Consider the following 17,589-nt stretch of genomic DNA (forward strand, 5'->3'; position numbering starts at 1 on the left):
GCGGCCTTTCAACCAATTGCTTATCTAGTTGTCCACCCATCAAATCCACTTCCCTCCAATTTGGAGATGAGGATGTGATGGGGAACCATGTCAAAGGCCTTGCTCAGGTCCAGGTAAATGGCATCGGTCACCTTCCCTTCGTCCACCAACTCCGTCACTCCATCATAGAAGGCCACAAGATTAGTTAAGCATGACCTTCCCCTGGTGAAGCCATGCTGGCTGTCTCGGATCACGTGCTCGTTCTTTATGTGATCAAGCATGTTGTCCAGGAGGATCTGTTCCATAAGAAACCCCGTAAGTTGTGCCCCATAATTTATGGGTCAGAAATTAAGGGACCCCATAGGAAACCCCATAAGTTGGGGGTCAGAAATGAGAGACCCCATAGGAAACCCCATAAGTTGGGGGTCAGAAAGGAAGGGACCCCATAGGAAACCCCATAAGTTGGGCCCCATAAGTTATGGGTCAGAAATGAAGGGACCCCATAGGAAACCCCATAAGTTGGGTCCCATAAGTTATGGGTCAGAAATGAAGGGACCCCATAGGAAACCCCATAAGTTGGGCCCCATAAGTATCCCCATAAGTTGGGCCCCATAAGTTATGAGTCAGAAATGAAGGGACCCCATAGGAAACCCCATAAGTTGGGCCCCATAAGTAATCCCATAAGTTGGGCCCCATAAATTATGGGTTAGAAAGGAAGGGACCCCATAGGAAACCCCATAAGTTGGGCCCCATAAATTGGGGGTCATAAAGAAAGGGACCCCATAGGAAACCCCATAAGTTATGGGTCACTTACGGGGCAATTTGTGATCCACTTATGGGGCAATTTGTCACTTATGGGGCGATTCTCTCCCACTTATGGGGCGATTTGGGACCCACTTATGGGGTTGGAGGTCACATATGGGGCGCTGTGTGCACCCCAAACTTACTTATGGGGCGATTTGGGACCCTCAGAAATCACTTATGGGGCAATCTGTGTCCCCCAAACCCACTTATGGGGTGATTTGGAATCCCAAAGTCCCCAAACCTTAAGAAATGGGGTTTTTGGGGGATTTGGGACCCACTTATGGGGTGATTTTGACCCACTTATGGGGCTGGAGGTCACTTATGGGGCTGGGTGCCCCCCAACTCATTTATGGGGCAATTTTGAACCCACTTATGGGGCAATTTGTCACTTATGAGGCGATTCTGACTCACTTATGGGGCAATTTTGAACCCACTTATGGGGCAATTTTGAACCCACTTATGGGGCAATTTGTCACTTATGAGGCGATTCTGACTCACTTATGGGGCAATTTGGGACCATGTCATGGTTTTGTAATTTTATAATTTTGCTATCAGTATTCCACATCATAACATCATGTCAAGTATGGATACTTCTGTTGAATGTGCAGTCCACAGAAGAAGACTACATATCCCAGAGAACAACAGGAGTAACAATAAGTCACGGGACCAGGACTCTATATAATCTCGTTCCCAGGCTGGAGTGCCCTCCTTCTTCTCTCGAACTTCTCGGAGAGTGGGAAGCGTTCCAGCCGTGTCGCCTAGAGTTCACAGTAGGCCTCTCGGTTTTCGGAGACTCTCTCTCTCTGTTTCGTTCGATTTGTTAGCCTTAATTATATTATATTGTGTTATCTTGTATTTCGATATCATATTTAGTAAAATAAGTTTTTCCTCCTTAGATTGTCGCTGTTTTATCCCACTCCCCTTTTCCCCCTCCTTTCCAGGCCCCGGGGGGGGGGGGCGTGGGGTGGCTTCCCCTGTCACGGGCATAGGTAAATCTAAGTAACCCGTGACAGATTTTTTTTTTTTTATACATATATATACATATATATACACATATGTAAAATTGTGATAGCTAAATAGTAGAATTGCATGTAACATAACTAAATGTACAACTATAATAACTAAAATACACTACACATGCAAACATATATATATATATATAGATACATAAAATTATTGACTGCACTCCCCCAGCATCAAATTCCCTTGTGGCACACATTGAACATCCCCATCCTTCTGCATTACCCACCAAGTGCACCCAGGTCCCTGGGCAAAGACAGTTCCACGGATAGGTTTGCCCTTTCCAGAAGCTGGAAGGACCCAAACAGCTTTTCCCAACATGTTCTTTACATGTATAACAGGGACCTTATCTCCTTCTACAGTGTGTAGGGGGCTAGATTGACTAGGACCATCACGATTGACAGATCCTCTAGTATTGACCAACCAAGTGGCTTCTGCCAGATTCTTCTCCCAGTGCTTAAATGTTCCACCACCCATTGCTTTCAACATAGTTTTCAACAACCCATTATATCGTTCAATTTTACCAGAAGCTGGTGCATGGTAGGGAATATGATAAATCCACTCAATGCCATGATCTTTGGCCCAAGTATTTATAAGGGAATTTTTGAAATGTGTCCCATTATCAGATTCAATTCTTTCTGGGGTGCCATGTCGCCACAGGACTTGTTTCTCAAGACCTAATATGGTGTTTCGAGCAGTTGCATGGGGTACTGCGTATGTTTCAAGCCACCCAGTGGTTGCCTCTACCATAGTGAGTACATAACACTTGCCACTGCGAGATCGTGGCAAGGTGATATAATCAACCTGCCACGCCTCCCCATATTTATACTTTTGCCATCGCCCTTCCTCCCAGAGAGGTTTCATCCTTCTGGCTTGTTTAATTATGACACATGTTTCACAATCATGAATAATCTGCGCAATAGCGTCCATGGTTAAGTCCACCCCTCGGTCTCTGGCCCACTTATATGTTGCGTCTCTTCCTTGATGGCCTGAGGTCTCATGAGCCCATCGAGCTAGAAATAATTCGCCCTTATTCTGCCAATCCAAGTCGATTTGAGCCACCTCAATTCTAGCAGCTTTATCTACCTGATGGTTGTTTTGTTGTTCTTCAGTAGCCCGACTTTTGGGCACATGTGCATCCACATGACGCACCTTTACAACCATATTCTTTGTTCGGGAAGCAATGTCCTTCCATAGTTCAGCGGCCCAAACAGATTTTCCCCTCCGTTGCCAGTTATTTTGTTCCCACCGTTGTAACCACCCCCATAAGGCATTTGCCACCATCCATGAGTCAGTATAAAGATACAGCGTTGGCCACCTCTCCCGTTCAGCAACATCTAAGGCCAGCTGGACAGCTTTTACCTCTGCAAACTGACTTGATTCTCCCTTACCTTCAGTGGCCTCTGCAACCTGTCGTGTGGGGCTCCACACAGCAGCTTTCCATTTGCGATGCTTCCCTACAATGCGACATGATCCGTCAGTGAATAGGGCATATTTCTTTTCATTTTCTGGTAATTCGTTGTATGGTGGGGCCTCTTTAGCACGTGATACCTCTTCTGCTGGTGATGTTCCAAACTTTTTATCTTCAGGCCAGTCCATGATTACCTCTAGGATTCCTGGACGATTGAGGTTTCCCATTCGCGCTCGCTGTGTAATCAGCGTAATCCACTTGCTCCAGGTGACATCGGTAGCATGATGGGTGGAGGGAACCTGTCCTTTGAACATCCAGTTCAGCACTGGCAGTCGAGGTGCCAAAAGGAGCTGTGTTTCAGTCCCGACTACTTCGGAAGCAGCCCGAACCCCCTCATACGTGGCTAAGATCTCCTTCTCAGTTGGAGTGTAGCACTCTTCAGACCCCTTATATGATCGACTCCAGAATCCCAGGGGTCGGCCTCGGGTCTCTCCTGAGGCTCTTTGCCACAAACTCCAAGTGGGGCCTTTCTCTCCAGCAGCAGTGTAGAGGATGTTCTTTACATCCTGTCCAGTCCGTACTGGCCCCAGGGCTACAGCACGGGCTATCTCTTGTTTAATCTGTTCAAAAGCCTGCTGCTGCTCAGGGCCCCATGCAAAATCATTCTTCTTCCGCGTTACCTGATAAAGGGGGCTTACAATGAGGCTGTAGTTTGGAATGTGCATCCTCCAAAAGCCTACTGCACCCAGGAAAGATTGTGTCTCTTTCTTGCTAGTTGGTGGAGACATGGCAGTGATTTTGTCGATCACATCTGCTGGGATGTGACGACGTCCATCCTGCCACTTTATACCTAAGAACTGAATTTCCTGGGCAGGTCCTTTTACTTTGCTTCGCTTAATAGCAAAGCCAGCTTGTAGAAGAATCCGGATTATCTGCTCTCCTTTTGTGAAAACTTCTTCTGCTGTATCGCCCCACACAACAATGTCATCAATGTACTGCAGGTGTTCAGGAGCACCACCCTGTTCCAGTACAGTTTGGACCAACCCATGGCAAATGGTTGGGCTGTGTTTCCACCCCTGGGGCAAACGGTTCCAAGTATACTGAATGCCCCTCCAGGTGAAGGCAAACTGTGGCTTGCATTCTGCGGCCAAAGGAATAGAAAAGAAGGCATTGGCAATGTCAATGGTGGCATACCATTTGGTTGCTTTTGACTCCAGCTCGTACTGGAGTTCCAACATGTCCGGCACAGCAGCGCTTAATGGGGGTGTGACCTCATTCAGGCCACGGTAGTCTACTGTCAGCCTCCATTCTCCACTGGCTTTACGCACTGGCCATATGGGACTGTTAAAAGGTGAGTGAGTTTTACTGATCACTCCCTGATTCTCCAACTGGCGAATCAAATCATGAATGGGGAGCAAGGAATCCCTGTTGGTGCGATACTGCCGTCTGTGCACTGTTTTTGTAGCAACCGGTACCTGCTGCTCTTTTACTCGTAGCAGCCCCACAACAGACGGGTCCTCTGACAGGCCAGGCAAAACAGACAGCTGCTTAATGTTGTCCATGTCTACAGCAGCTATCCCAAAGGCCCATCGATACCCCTTAGGATCCTTGAAATGCCCCCTTCTGAGGTAATCAATACCCAGTATACATGGAGCCCCTGGGCCAGTCACAATAGGCTGTTTTTGCCAGTCTTTGCCAGTGAGGCTTATTTCAGCCTCCAGCACAGTCAATTCTTGAGAGCCCCCAGTCACTCCAGAAATATGGATTGATTCTGTCCCTTCATGACTGGAGGGCATTAGGGTGCACTGTGCACCGGTATCCACCAGTGCCTTATATTCCTGTGGTTCTGATGTGCCAGGCCATCGAATCCACACAGTCCAATAAACTCTATTATCCCTTTCCCTCCCCTGACTGAGGGCAGGGCCCCTCTATTGGTTACCTGTGATGACTGGAGCAACTCCACTGGTGGTTGGTATGTCTAGTAGTTCTTTCACCCGTGCTCGTAGTGCAGAAGTAGGCTGATCATGCCACTTCCTCATGTCTTCTCCACGGTCACGTAGGTAGCGCCACATGGAAACACGCGGTGGAATCGTACTGTTGTTCTTTGCTCGAGCTGGGAAGCGTGTGCGTTTAACAGCTGAGACTTTTGATGATGCAGGTGGGGAGTAGGACTGGACTAGTTTGATCAGATCCTTCATTAGACCTGGTGGCCCGTACGAGGATTGACCTTCATCAGTTGTTTCTGATACTATTACAGGATCATTACAATTAGTTGATGGAAACAATTTCTTGCACATTTCATCTACTCGGTTTTCTAGCCGTGAGATGGCAGAAACTGCGGCATGCAGTTGGGGGAGCTGCTGATCGATGGTTTGAAGCATTATAATCAGCTCAACAACTCGGGGCCATCTGTCCACGAATCCTTTAGATCCTGATACCAATGACTGTGCAATTCTCTCTGGTGCTGTACTTGTGATTTTCTGCCACATGTCAGGATCGGCCCTCACTCTCTCAGGGTCAAGTTCGCTTGGATCAGGGCTGTACAACATTTTCGCCATGGCCAATTCCCTCAGGCGCTGAATACCTTTTTGAACGGTATTCCAACTATCAAATTTAGGCTTCAAAGCATCCTTATAGGGGTACCTTTCTCTCACGGCTTCTAACAGCCGCAACCAGAGAGTGGCAGCTCCATCCGAACATCTGCTAATCCCTCTGTCGATACCTGCATCTTGGGCAATGCTTCCTAGTTGGCGAGCTTCATTACCATCTAGAGACAAGCTGTTGGCCCCGTTGTCCCAGCAGCGAAGCAACCAAGCAAGGATACCTTCATCTTGACGCCGTGTGAACTCCTTTCTTGAGCCTTGGATTTCAGTCAGCTTCAGAGGACGACAATAGGTGATTTCCTCCTCATCATCAGTCTCTTCTTCATGCCTCTTGGTTTTTGCCTTTGCTTTTTTCGGTACTGCTCCATGCCCGGCACCTGGATCTTCTGCTGCCCCCCCCTGTGCTTCTCCTTCTTTTCGTTCTAGACGCATGGACACCCGTTTCCATTTCTTGCCTTCCACAGGGGCAACTGATATTGCTACTGATGCCTCCTGTGACTGATCAGAATTAACTTGGGCTTGAATCTCAGATCGGAAACTCTCTCTCTCCAGAATAGTATGATACAAAGCACGGTATGCATAAGCCAAACCCCACATAAGGTTTACCTCCTTAGATCTCTGACCCAAATACTCACTTAATTTCTTAGGGTCCCTTAGGTGTTCAAGAGTGAAATCCCATGACACTGCGGGTCCCCATGCTTCTAAGACTTTTCCTAAACCTTTCCATATTCCCTGCCAGTCATCATTCTCTGGTTCTGGAGGAGACTTCCGCATAGAACGAATGCATAGGAACATATATGCATGCATTGATAGTGATAACATGAATGCAAGTATGAACCCTATCTCAGTTATTGAAAAGCGTGTGGAAATCTGAGAGTACAACCTAAATAAAAAGGGTTTTTTTAGCCTGTACAATGAATTAAACATGGTGGTGTTTGTAAAATTGCCTGTTCCATCTGGGATGCAAGTATTTGTAAAATTGCCTGTTCCATCTGGGATGCAAGTGTTTGTAAGATTCACAAATTCATCTGAGGTGTAGATGCCAAAATTCTGACCATACCACATCTCGTAAAAGTACCAGGCAGGTGTCTCCATCAGTATCCACCTTATTAGGCTATATATCTGCACAATTCCACAACACCAAATTATGGTGTTAATAGTTGACCAATACTTTAAGAAGATCATAATTGCTTTCAATCCCTTAAACAAAGCAACTGGGATGAAGAGTGGATTCATAGCTGGCAGGCTCTGTAAAAGTCAGAGCTAGCTAGCTTTGCTCTAAGGGAGAAAGAAATCCCTTTGTTTTCTACACAAAAGATAGATAGCAATGCTGAGAATATGCAGCAGCCCTTAATGTTGACAATTTGTCTGGTATTTCAAGGTCACGTTCTCCGTGAGCAGCTACGGAAAGATAACACTCCCAACACTCCCGTAACGAAGCTCTTTAAGAGCAAAGAGAGAGTTGTTCTAAAAGCTAAAAAGCTCTATGCCCGCATTCTCCACCAAAAAATCTGTCACGGGTTACTTAGATTTACCTATGCCCGTGACAGGGGAAGCCACCCCACGCCCCCCCCCCCGGGGCCTGGAAAGGAGGGGGAAAAGGGGAGTGGGATAAAACAGCGACAATCTAAGGAGGAAAAACTTATTTTACTAAATATGATATCGAAATACAAGATAACACAATATAATATAATTAAGGCTAACAAATCGAACGAAACAGAGAGAGAGAGTCTCCGAAAACCGAGAGGCCTACTGTGAACTCTAGGCGACACGGCTGGAACGCTTCCCACTCTCCGAGAAGTTCGAGAGAAGAAGGAGGGCACTCCAGCCTGGGAACGAGATTATATAGAGTCCTGGTCCCGTGACTTATTGTTACTCCTGTTGTTCTCTGGGATATGTAGTCTTCTTCTGTGGACTGCACATTCAACAGAAGTATCCATACTTGACATGATGTTATGATGTGGAATACTGATAGCAAAATTATAAAATTACAAAACCATGACAACCCCAAACTTACTTATGGGGCGATTTGGGACCCTCAGAAATCACTTATGGGGCAATCTGTGTCCCCCAAACCCACTTATGGGGTGATTTGGAATCCCAAAGTCCCCAAACCTTAAGAAATGGGGTTTTTGGGGGATTTGGGACCCACTTATGGGGTGATTTTGACCCACTTATGGGGCTGGAGGTCACTTATGGGGCTGGGTGCCCCCCAACTCATTTATGGGGCAATTTTGAACCCACTTATGGGGCAATTTGTCACTTATGAGGCGATTCTGACTCACTTATGGGGCAATTTTGAACCCACTTATGGGGCAATTTTGAACCCACTTATGGGGCAATTTGTCACTTATGAGGCGATTCTGACTCACTTATGGGGCAATTTGGGACCCCAACCCATAAGAAATGGGGTTTATGGGGTGATTTGGGACCCACTTATGGGGCAGTTTGTCACTTATGGGGCTGGCTGTCACTTATGGGGCCGTGCCCCCCAACTCACTTGTTGCTCTGATGTTTGAAATGTTTCTTGTAGGTCTCGTCCTGGAAAAAGCTTTCCAGGTTGTATTTGAGGCTCTAGTCGTTTCTATGGGGCTCAAAGCTGCCGTGGGGCTTCACCTTCTTCCCTTTGAAAATATGGGAACATGGGAAACACATGAAAATATCCAGGGAGGTGGGATAAGAAAAGAAGAGGAAGGTTAAAGTTCCATGTGCTGCTTTTGCTTAAGGAATGCTGAACGATATGAAATTAAATGCAAGTAATGGTGCATCCAGTCCAGCTGTTCACCTATCACCAATAGCTCCCACTAAACCATGTCCCTCAACACAACATCCAATCATTCCTTGAACACCTCCAGGGTCGGTGAATCCACCACCCCCCTGGGCAGTCCATTCCAGGTCCCAAAGTTCAGGACGTGGCATTTGGTCTTGGTTAACCTCATCCCATTGGCTTCAGCCCAGCTCTCCAGCCTGTCCAGATCCCTCAGTATGGCCTTGCTAACTTCAGGGAGATCCACACTCCCAGCCAATTTGGTGTAATTTACAAACTTACACAGGATGCACTCAATGCCCTTATCCAAGTCATCAATAAAGATACTGAGGAGGACAGGCCTCAGCACAGACCCCTGGGGAACACCAGGTATGCACACAGGTAGGCGTCCAGGAGGGTCTGGAATATCTCCAGAGAAAGGGACTCCCCAACCCTTTGGGCAGCCTGTTCCAGGGCTCCGTCACCCTCACTGTAAAGATGTTCTTGCACACATTCGTGCAGAACTTCCTATGCTCCAGTTTCCCCTTGTCTTGTCTCCACACACTGCTGAAAAGAGCCTGGTCTCTCCTCTTTGACCGCACACCTCAGATATGAGCACTGACATGAGAGCAACCCCCTGCACCTTTCCCCTGTGAGCAGAGCAGAGCAGAGCAGAGACACAGTCCCCATGTATCATGTAGTGTTATTCTGCTTAACAACAGATGGGGCCAGTCTTTCTCTATGCTCCATCTGTGGCATACTCTAGAATTCAAGGCACTGCAAAGCTATGGCTCATCTACGTTCTTGCAATGATGACACCTTAGTATGCTCTGGGCTCTCATTTCAATTGCATCTAAATAAGCCTAGGGTCATACCAGTTGATGGGAAGCTGGCAAATGTAGTCTTATGGTAAGGAAGAGCAAGAAAGATGACACGGGCAACTATGGACCTGTCAGTCTCACTCCAGTGCCTGGTAAAATTCTGGAGAAAATGATGGTGAAAAAAACAGCTGAAGGACATTGGTTGCAGCCATCTCAAGTTCCCGAGGGGAAGGTCCTGTTTAACTTCTGATCTTTTTATGACACGATTATCCATTTAGCTGACCAAGGGAAGCCAGCTGATGTTATCCCAGAGGATTCATTAGAGTTTTTGAGACTACTCACAGCACCCTTCTGGGCAGAATGTTCTGCATACGGCTAGACAGAAACGGAATGTGGTGGGTAAACAGTTGGCCAGTATGTCAGGCCAAACAGACTATAGTCATTGTGTTTCATCGGGCAGGTAGATGGTCATTGTCAGGGTTCCCCAGGGCTCCATTTTAGGGCCACTTCTCTTTCATGTTTTTGTGGATGACTTGCATGCAGGACTAGAAGATGTTCTGAGCAAGTTTGCTGATGAGACCAGATGAGGATGTGCTGTTGCCTCCACTGAGGGTGGAGAGGACTTGCAGAGAGATGTGGACTAGACAGAGAAGTGGGTACCAGTTGGTACTAAGCACCAAGTGCATAAAGCATAACAAGAACAAGTGCCTGATTGGGCATCTCGGTAGGGGCTACCCTGGACATAAACACTGACTGGATATGGGAAATTGGAGGGTGGTCTGACTGAAAAGGATTGAGGGTCCTGGTCAGCATCAAATTGAATGTGAGTCAGCAGTGTGCCCAGACAGCCAGGAAGGCCAATGGTCCCCTAAAGTGCATCAAGCAATTTATTGCTATCTGGGTAAGGGAAAGGATTGTCACCCTCTGCTCTGCGCTGCTCCAGCATCACCTGGAGCACTAGGTGCATTTCTGGGCAATGCAGAATAGAAAGGACATCAAACTATGGCAGAGTGTGCACAGGAGGGCACTGGAACTCAGAGATCTGAAGTTCAGTTACATTGGGATTGACTACTTGTTCAGACGGGGCCCTTCTCTCAACCTGCAACCTGCGATGAAACACATGGCACATATGGGACATGAACTTCACACCGTCCTTGCACCCCATGCAGAGCCTGGGATCTTCTGTCCCCATGTCTTTCATTTAACATCATACAGACCTCCATCCCACTGCCCCAGGAAGGGCCCAGAGCCAACATGAGGGACAGGATCTCCCTGCCAAGGGTCTGGGAATCAGGGCTTGTCCTGTTTGCTTCTTAAGGCAAAGAAGGATTTTCTTAGCATCAGAGCCACCATGCCAGTGCCTTTGCCTGACTGGAGTCATGGCTTCCAATTATCGGCTCTAACTAGTGCTTTGGGAAGCTTGCTTGCTAATGGCCCTCAGTGGGCCCATTAATACTCCAAGAATCTTCATTGTTACTTCTGCCTTTGTCTTGCTGAGTACTCTGTGAAAACTTCACTCTGCACTGGAGATTGATCGATTCGGCATCAAATGCGCCCTGGGGCCCATTATAACCTAACGAGCATCTTGTTCCTTGTGCCTTCCTGTTTTCCAGGTTTTCAGAACTTGTTCAGCAAAATGGAGAGATATCTAGAAAGAGCTTAAGGAGGAAGAATCCAGCAAACACTTATAGTCTATTTATTTATAGTTGGGTTAAAACAAGTCATTAAAGCAGCACTGAGCAACTGATAGTGATCCAGGATGTCCCAATGACTTCTGTTCTGTTAATGTGTTGACAAAGCTCCTCAACATCCCCACCACATTTCTACTCACATTGGCCCCATGGTACTTGCATCACTTTTCCTCACATCACTCTTCTCCTCTGTTGTCACCCGCTCAGTGCTAAACCGTCTTTGCACCAACTCCCACTGGCTTTCCACAGAGAACCAGCTGCACACAGAAAAAGAAAGAATTCTCTTTATTTATGGCCAACAAACAGAAGGAAAGGTGATGCAATTGAATGAACAGTAAAACAGTGATCAACTGCGTGCCATGTCCAAGCTGCTTCTATTGATGTTTAACTTTCATAGGGAATATTTGCACAAGAAATGAGTTAGAAACAGATAGGATGGGATAGATAGAATCACGGTGAAGGATCTAACAACAGCCTTTTGAGGAATGGAGCAAATTCCAGTAATCTCCCTGGGATAGATCAGCCAGGGATTTGGGAGGTATCAACTTAAAACTGAACAAGACTCGTGAGTATTTCACACATTGAGACTGGTTAACACATTCTTATTGATTTCTATCTTTGTCTTCAGCTCTTTTTTTCACTTTTACTGACATTAATGAACATCTTTCATAATTCATGCTTTTTAAGGTATGAAAAATTAAAAAGAGAGAGAGAAAGAGAAAGAGAAAGAGAAAGAGAAAGAGAAAGAGAAAGAGAAAGAGAAAGAGAAAGAGAAAGAAAAAGAAAGATGAAAGATGAAAGAGAAAAAAAAGGAAGATAAAGAGAAAAAGGAAAAGGAAAAGGAAATGGAGAAGAAAACGACAGAAAAAGAAAAAGAAAGAGAAAAAAAAAGACAGGAAGGGCTAGATAGAATCACAGTTAAGGAGTTGACAACACAGTCCATCAGACTTTGGCGAGATGGAGCAAATTTGAGTCATCCCTCTAAAAGTCAGAAATCAGACAGATAATTGGGAGGTATCTGACTGAACAAAGAGCAAGGGATGGGGAAATCTGGCAGGCTGTGGCAGGAGCGTGTGTCTAAATGGCCTGCTGAAAACATGCCCTTAACCACAGCCATTTATTTAGGAGAGCTGGAGACACCTGGAGGTTGAGGGACATCAAATAGGCAGCAGGGAAGAGCAGCGGTGACGCCGGGATTTAGTCACAGGGCACTGGCACTGGCACCACAGTCTGTGTCCCTGAACCTGAAGGTATCTGTGTCCAGCAAACACAATTCTGGAAAAACATCATAGTTTCAGAAAAAGAAAATAAATAAACAATAAAAAAACAATAAAAAAAATCAAATCAACTGAAAGATTCGTATTAACAACTTAAAATGGAAGAAGACTCATGAGAATTTCTCATGTTGAGAAGGGTAAACACATTTTCATTGATTTTGATCTTTGTTTTCAATTCTTTGTCTCAATTTTATTGACATTTTTGAACATCTTTTAAGCTTACAGCCTAAGTATAAATAAATAAACAAATAAATAATTAATTAAATAAAAAGAGATCCATTTGCATCTTGTAATTGGCCTCATGCCCCTTTGACCTTCACTGTTCCCACCAGACCTTCATTGGCGGACAGTATGAGATCCAGCAGAGAACTTCTCCTCTTTGGTTCCTCCATGGCTTGGTCAAGAAGCTGCCATCTGTGCTCTCCATGGATCTGCTGGATGGCACATGCCCTGCTGTGCTGTCCCTGCAGCAGATACTGGAGTGAAAAATGCTCCCAAAGGGGACAATGGCCTGACAACATCAGGCTCCCATCTGTCTGGAGAGGGCACCTTCCACTTGCTCTCCATGATCAAGAAGCCAGGAACAGGCACTGCGGGAATCCTCTGTTTGCCATTTCCATTAGCTCTGACCTGCTCTTCCATCCCCAGGCAGAGCTCAGTGCACTCTCACAGAGGGCATGCACCCTTCTTTGACTCCTCGCCCAACCATTGTAAAGACTCTGTATTCCCCTTCCGTTACAGAGCAGTTGTGGAAGCCATTCAACTGTGTCCCTATGGTCCAAACAGGAGCACAGGCCTGCAGCTCATCTATGGTATCAGTGTGCAGAAGGTGGCACACAGACATTAGAGCGATCGTGGGTCCTGGAGATGACGTAGCAACACGGACACTCCTAGGGCATGGCTCTCCTGAAGGCCCTGTGCTGCTCTTGCAGCTGCGAGTGAACTCACCAGACAGCCGGTGCTATCCCTTCTCTGGCCCTCAGCTGATGCCCAGGAAGGAGGTGTCTATCTCAGGGACTTCTCACACAGTTTACAAGCACTGGCACACATCAGGAGTAGTCCAGGCACCTTAGACATCACCCAGTATCTTTGTGTAAGCAGCTGCCTCCCAGCTGAAGGTCCGAGGACTCAGAGCAGGTGCTCACATGCAGGCAACTCCTTGTGCACTTCTGAACTGAACCAGAGGAATCCCAGCTCCTGTGGGTGTGTAGGGTGCGGAATCCCATTTCAGCACCAGGATTTCTGTCAAGGGATGAGACTCCTGCACTGCCTCAGCTGGATCACTGTCCTGCACATGGAAAGTCCAAACCTCCCCGTCCTTGTCTGGTTGTCCTTTGTGCTTCATCGAACAAACTCGATTAGTACTTGCTATATGTCTCCAATCAGTCACTGACCACTGGACATGTGGTGGTTAATTGAGCGGATTTCAAAGCACAGTTATGACACTGTTTTCTTTCATGAGCTGTTGGCTATGAGGACCCAAGGACGTGTCAGGGGAGATGAGTTGGAAGGATAAAAATGACATCATCTGCTCCTTGCTTGTCCGGGCTCCTGGGACACAGGGAGCTCATAAAAGTGGGCAGAGATGTAGAGAGACAGCTGTGCTGAGGAGCAGCTCTTGTGCACAGCACAGCCTGCAGGTGACAGAAGAAGAGGAGAGAAATTGGAGAGAGCTTACAGGATGTGTGTGGTGTGAGTGGGCTGTGAGCTCACAGTAGGAGCTTTGCTCACAGACCATGACACATTAAGTCTCTCTGCAGACTGTGAGCTGCTTTTCATAGAGGGCTAACAATCTGGGAAACCCCATAGCAGATCCGGCTGCAGGCACTGCATGTTTCTTTACTGTGGAAAAAGACCTTCTGCTCCAACTGAGGGCTTCTGTGCTACAGTGTCAGAGCACAGCCCTGAGGGCTGCATGTCCCAGCACGGCTGCAGGCTGTGCAGTTGGGCCTGCAGGCGGGTGCCCAGAGCTGTCCTGAAGAGCAGGGTCTCTGCTGTGCTCCAGGGGCTGTGTGCCGGGTATGGGACTCTGCCGCCTGCCAGGCTCAGCACTCAGCCTGCCCGGGGAGCTGCCCGGGGAGCTGCGGGGAGACGTGAGGGGGGAAGGAGCCCTTCGGCAGGGCTTGTGCTGCCACAGCAGCTGCCTGGGGCAGTGGGATCACAGATCCATTGCACAACTCTGTTTTCTAGGGACCTTGGAAGAGGAGATCCAAGGCAGGGGATTCCCATTTCCTGTTCTGAGGCAAAACGAATTGGAGGCAGAAAGTGGCAGTCACACTTCTGAGAATTTTTCATCAGTCAGTTGTTTGTTTTGTGAACAGTCACAAGTGATGTGCTTCCAGTCTCCAATTTTTTGAAGGATGGAAACAATTTTAATTATCATCATTTTCTGTAGGTATGAATAATTCACTTTTGCTGCAAACGAGTTCCTCTTGCTGCCGTTGGCAGACACGCAGCAGCTGCAGCTCCAGCACTTCTGGCTTTTCCTGGGCATCTACCTGGCTGCCCTCCTGGACAACAGCCTCATCAGCACAGCCGTAGCCTGTGACCACCGCCTGCACACCCCCATGTACTTCTTCCTCCTCAATCTGGCCCTCTTCGACTTGGGCAGCATCTCCACCACTCTTCTCAAAGCCATGGCCAACACCCTCTGGGATACCAGGGCCATCTCCTACACAGGATGTGCTGCACAGATCTTATTCTTTCTTTTTCTTCTTCATCTCAGCAGAGTATTCCCTTCTCACCATCATGTCCTATGACCGCTACGTTGCCATCTGCAAGCCCCTGCACTACGAGACCTTGATGGACAGCAGAGCTTGTGCCACCATGGCAGCAGCTGCCTGGGGCGCTGGGGTTCTCAATTCCCTGCTGCACACTGCCAGTACATTTTCACTGCCTCTCTGCTGAGGCAATGCTGTGAACCAGTTTTTCTGTGAAATCCCCCAGATCCTCATGCTCTCCTGCTCAGAATCAAATCTCGGGGAAGTTGTGTTTCTCAATTTTAGTGCCAGTTTAGATTTTGGGTGCTTCATTTTCATAGTGCTGTCATATGTGCAGATCTTCCTTGCCGTGCTGAGGATGCCCTCTGAGCAGGGACGGCACAAAGCCTTCTCCACATGCCTCCCTCACCTGGCCGTGGTCTCCCTGTTTCTCAGCACTGGCTTTTTTACCTACCTGAAGCCCCCCTCCATTTCCTCCCCACTCCTGGATCTGACAGTGCCTCTTCTGTACTCAGTGGTTCCTCCAACACTGAACCCTATTATCTACAGCATGAGGAACAGGGAGATCAAGCAGGCTCTCAGGAAGGTGTTGCAATAAGCACTATTGCAGTGTCAATATTGTGCACATCTTCATCGCACGATTCCCAGTGATGGTTCTTTATGTTTTATGCATCTTTGATTGTTTGATTATGTGAGATATAGCAATGTGCAAATAAAATGTTATTGAACAAATAAATAAAAATGTGTTTCACATTTTTCCTACCTAATTTCCATTTTCTCTATCCAAGAGCTCATGGAAACATATAACCAGATTCCCTGAATACGTTATAAGATACTGAAAAAGGTATCAAAATAGACATTTGCTTAGCTTTTCTTTCTTCCTACTTTGTCTGGATTTGGGGAGGTGCAGCCGCAGACAGAAGCTCACTGTGTTCTTTTCATTTCTGATCTCTTTACACCGCCACAGTGCTCTCAAGTCCTCTCATTTGTGCAGGCTGAAGGTCTGGTTTTTCTCACAACAGTCCTGTTGTCTCTACAGCAGTACTCCGGGACAGCAGTCAGTAGCCCGCAATACGAACGCCTGTGTCAGGGCTGGTCTCCTTGCTGTCACTGCCATAACAAGAGGGCCCCCTTAGAGCAGGCCCAGAGAACTGGAGGCCTCTTCCAAAGCTGGTGTAAGGAATATACCTCAGGAGCTGCTCCCTGAGAAGACTTCAAGAGAAGACTTCAAGATATTCTGGTGCATTTCACTGACTGGCAGGGTTAGTTTCAGAAGTCCCAAGGAGATCTGTAAGGAACTCAAGGCAGTCCTGAGGATTAGAATCTGTGGTTTAAGGTCAAGATAAAAAGAAAATGATTATAAATATGATAAATGCATATATACATATATATATAGTATATTTTCACATATATACAATATAGGCAGTTGCTAACATATGTGCATGTAGTAATACATATACATATCATATATAGATGATAATAGTTTCTATGCATATCTGTTTGCAAGTCAAGGACCTGTTGCAGGCGTTTTAACAGCCACAAGGTTCACTGTAGGAACTGGAGAGGCTGTTATCCTATTGCAGGCGTTGGAGCAACTGCAGAGCTCATTGCCAGAGCAGGAATCACTGCAGGACCTGGGATTAAAGTTTTAGCAGCCACTGTGCTCATTGGAGGGATTGGAGTGACCACAGGGCGTTAGCTCCTGGCACAGTGCACCTCACCTGGGAGGCATTTGTTTCATTTTCTTATCACAATACTTGGAACAGCTACAGGACCTGTAGCAGGAGTGACTGCAGAGCTCTTTATAAGGGGTGTATGTAATGTTATCTCAACCCTTGTAGCCTCACATTTGGCACCAAAATGACTGTGGTTGTTGAACCCAACATGTGGCTCAGCAGCACACAGTTCTTTGTGCACTTCCCCATTCCCAGTGGGATGGGGAAGAGAACTGGGAAAAAAAAGTACAACTTGTGGGTTGTAACAAAGCAATTTACTAAGAGAGATAAAAGGAGAGGAGTAATAGTTATCACTAATATATCCGTTGATTTGGAATTGTATGTATCAACTGATGCACAAACACTTGCTCAGCACCACCAGACTGATGCTCAGCTGGGCCCTGGGCAGTGAAGAGAGTGAGATGAACTCCCAGCCCTTTCAATACAATTTCTGCTTCCTGTCAGGTGATAGTGAACGTCCCTTAGGCCACTTCCAGTCAGCTGTGCGCAGTCTGTTCCCTCCCAGCTCCATGTGCCCTCCACTGACCATGGCCTTGGCTCCGTACAACACTGCTTAGCAGCATCTGTAAACATCAGAGTGTTATCAATGGTTTTCTCCTAGAACCAAAACACTGCACCATAGCAGGCAGTCTGAAGAAAATAATTCCATCTGAGCTGTAACTCAGATTCCTGCCTGTTCTCCTCCTCTTGTTCTTCCTTATCAGGAAGCGAGGAACAGAATCTGCTGCTCTCCTCTTTGTGCCTTTTCCATCAGTTCTCAGCTTGCTCCTCTGCCATCCCC

General features: G+C 47.0%; 1 protein-coding gene across 1 annotated transcript in view; it reads right to left on the reverse strand.

The window, feature by feature from the left end:
* Window positions 1–5,043: 5,043 nt before the first annotated feature.
* LOC146754663 (uncharacterized) overlaps window positions 5,044–17,589 on the reverse strand; it is a 188,188-nt gene continuing 175,642 nt past the window's right edge. Inside the window, exon 2 of the mRNA XM_085527644.1 lies at window positions 5,044–7,341. Coding sequence (XP_085383770.1) covers window positions 5,143–7,053 — 1,911 coding nt within the window. The 5' untranslated portion in view covers window positions 7,054–7,341 and the 3' untranslated portion in view covers window positions 5,044–5,142. The remainder of the gene's footprint in view (window positions 7,342–17,589) is intronic.

Source organism: Coturnix japonica, chromosome W (assembly GCF_054131305.1).
Source record: "Coturnix japonica strain WE chromosome W, WE-NBRP24, whole genome shotgun sequence".
In the NCBI taxonomy this organism is placed as follows: domain Eukaryota; kingdom Metazoa; phylum Chordata; class Aves; order Galliformes; family Phasianidae; genus Coturnix; species Coturnix japonica.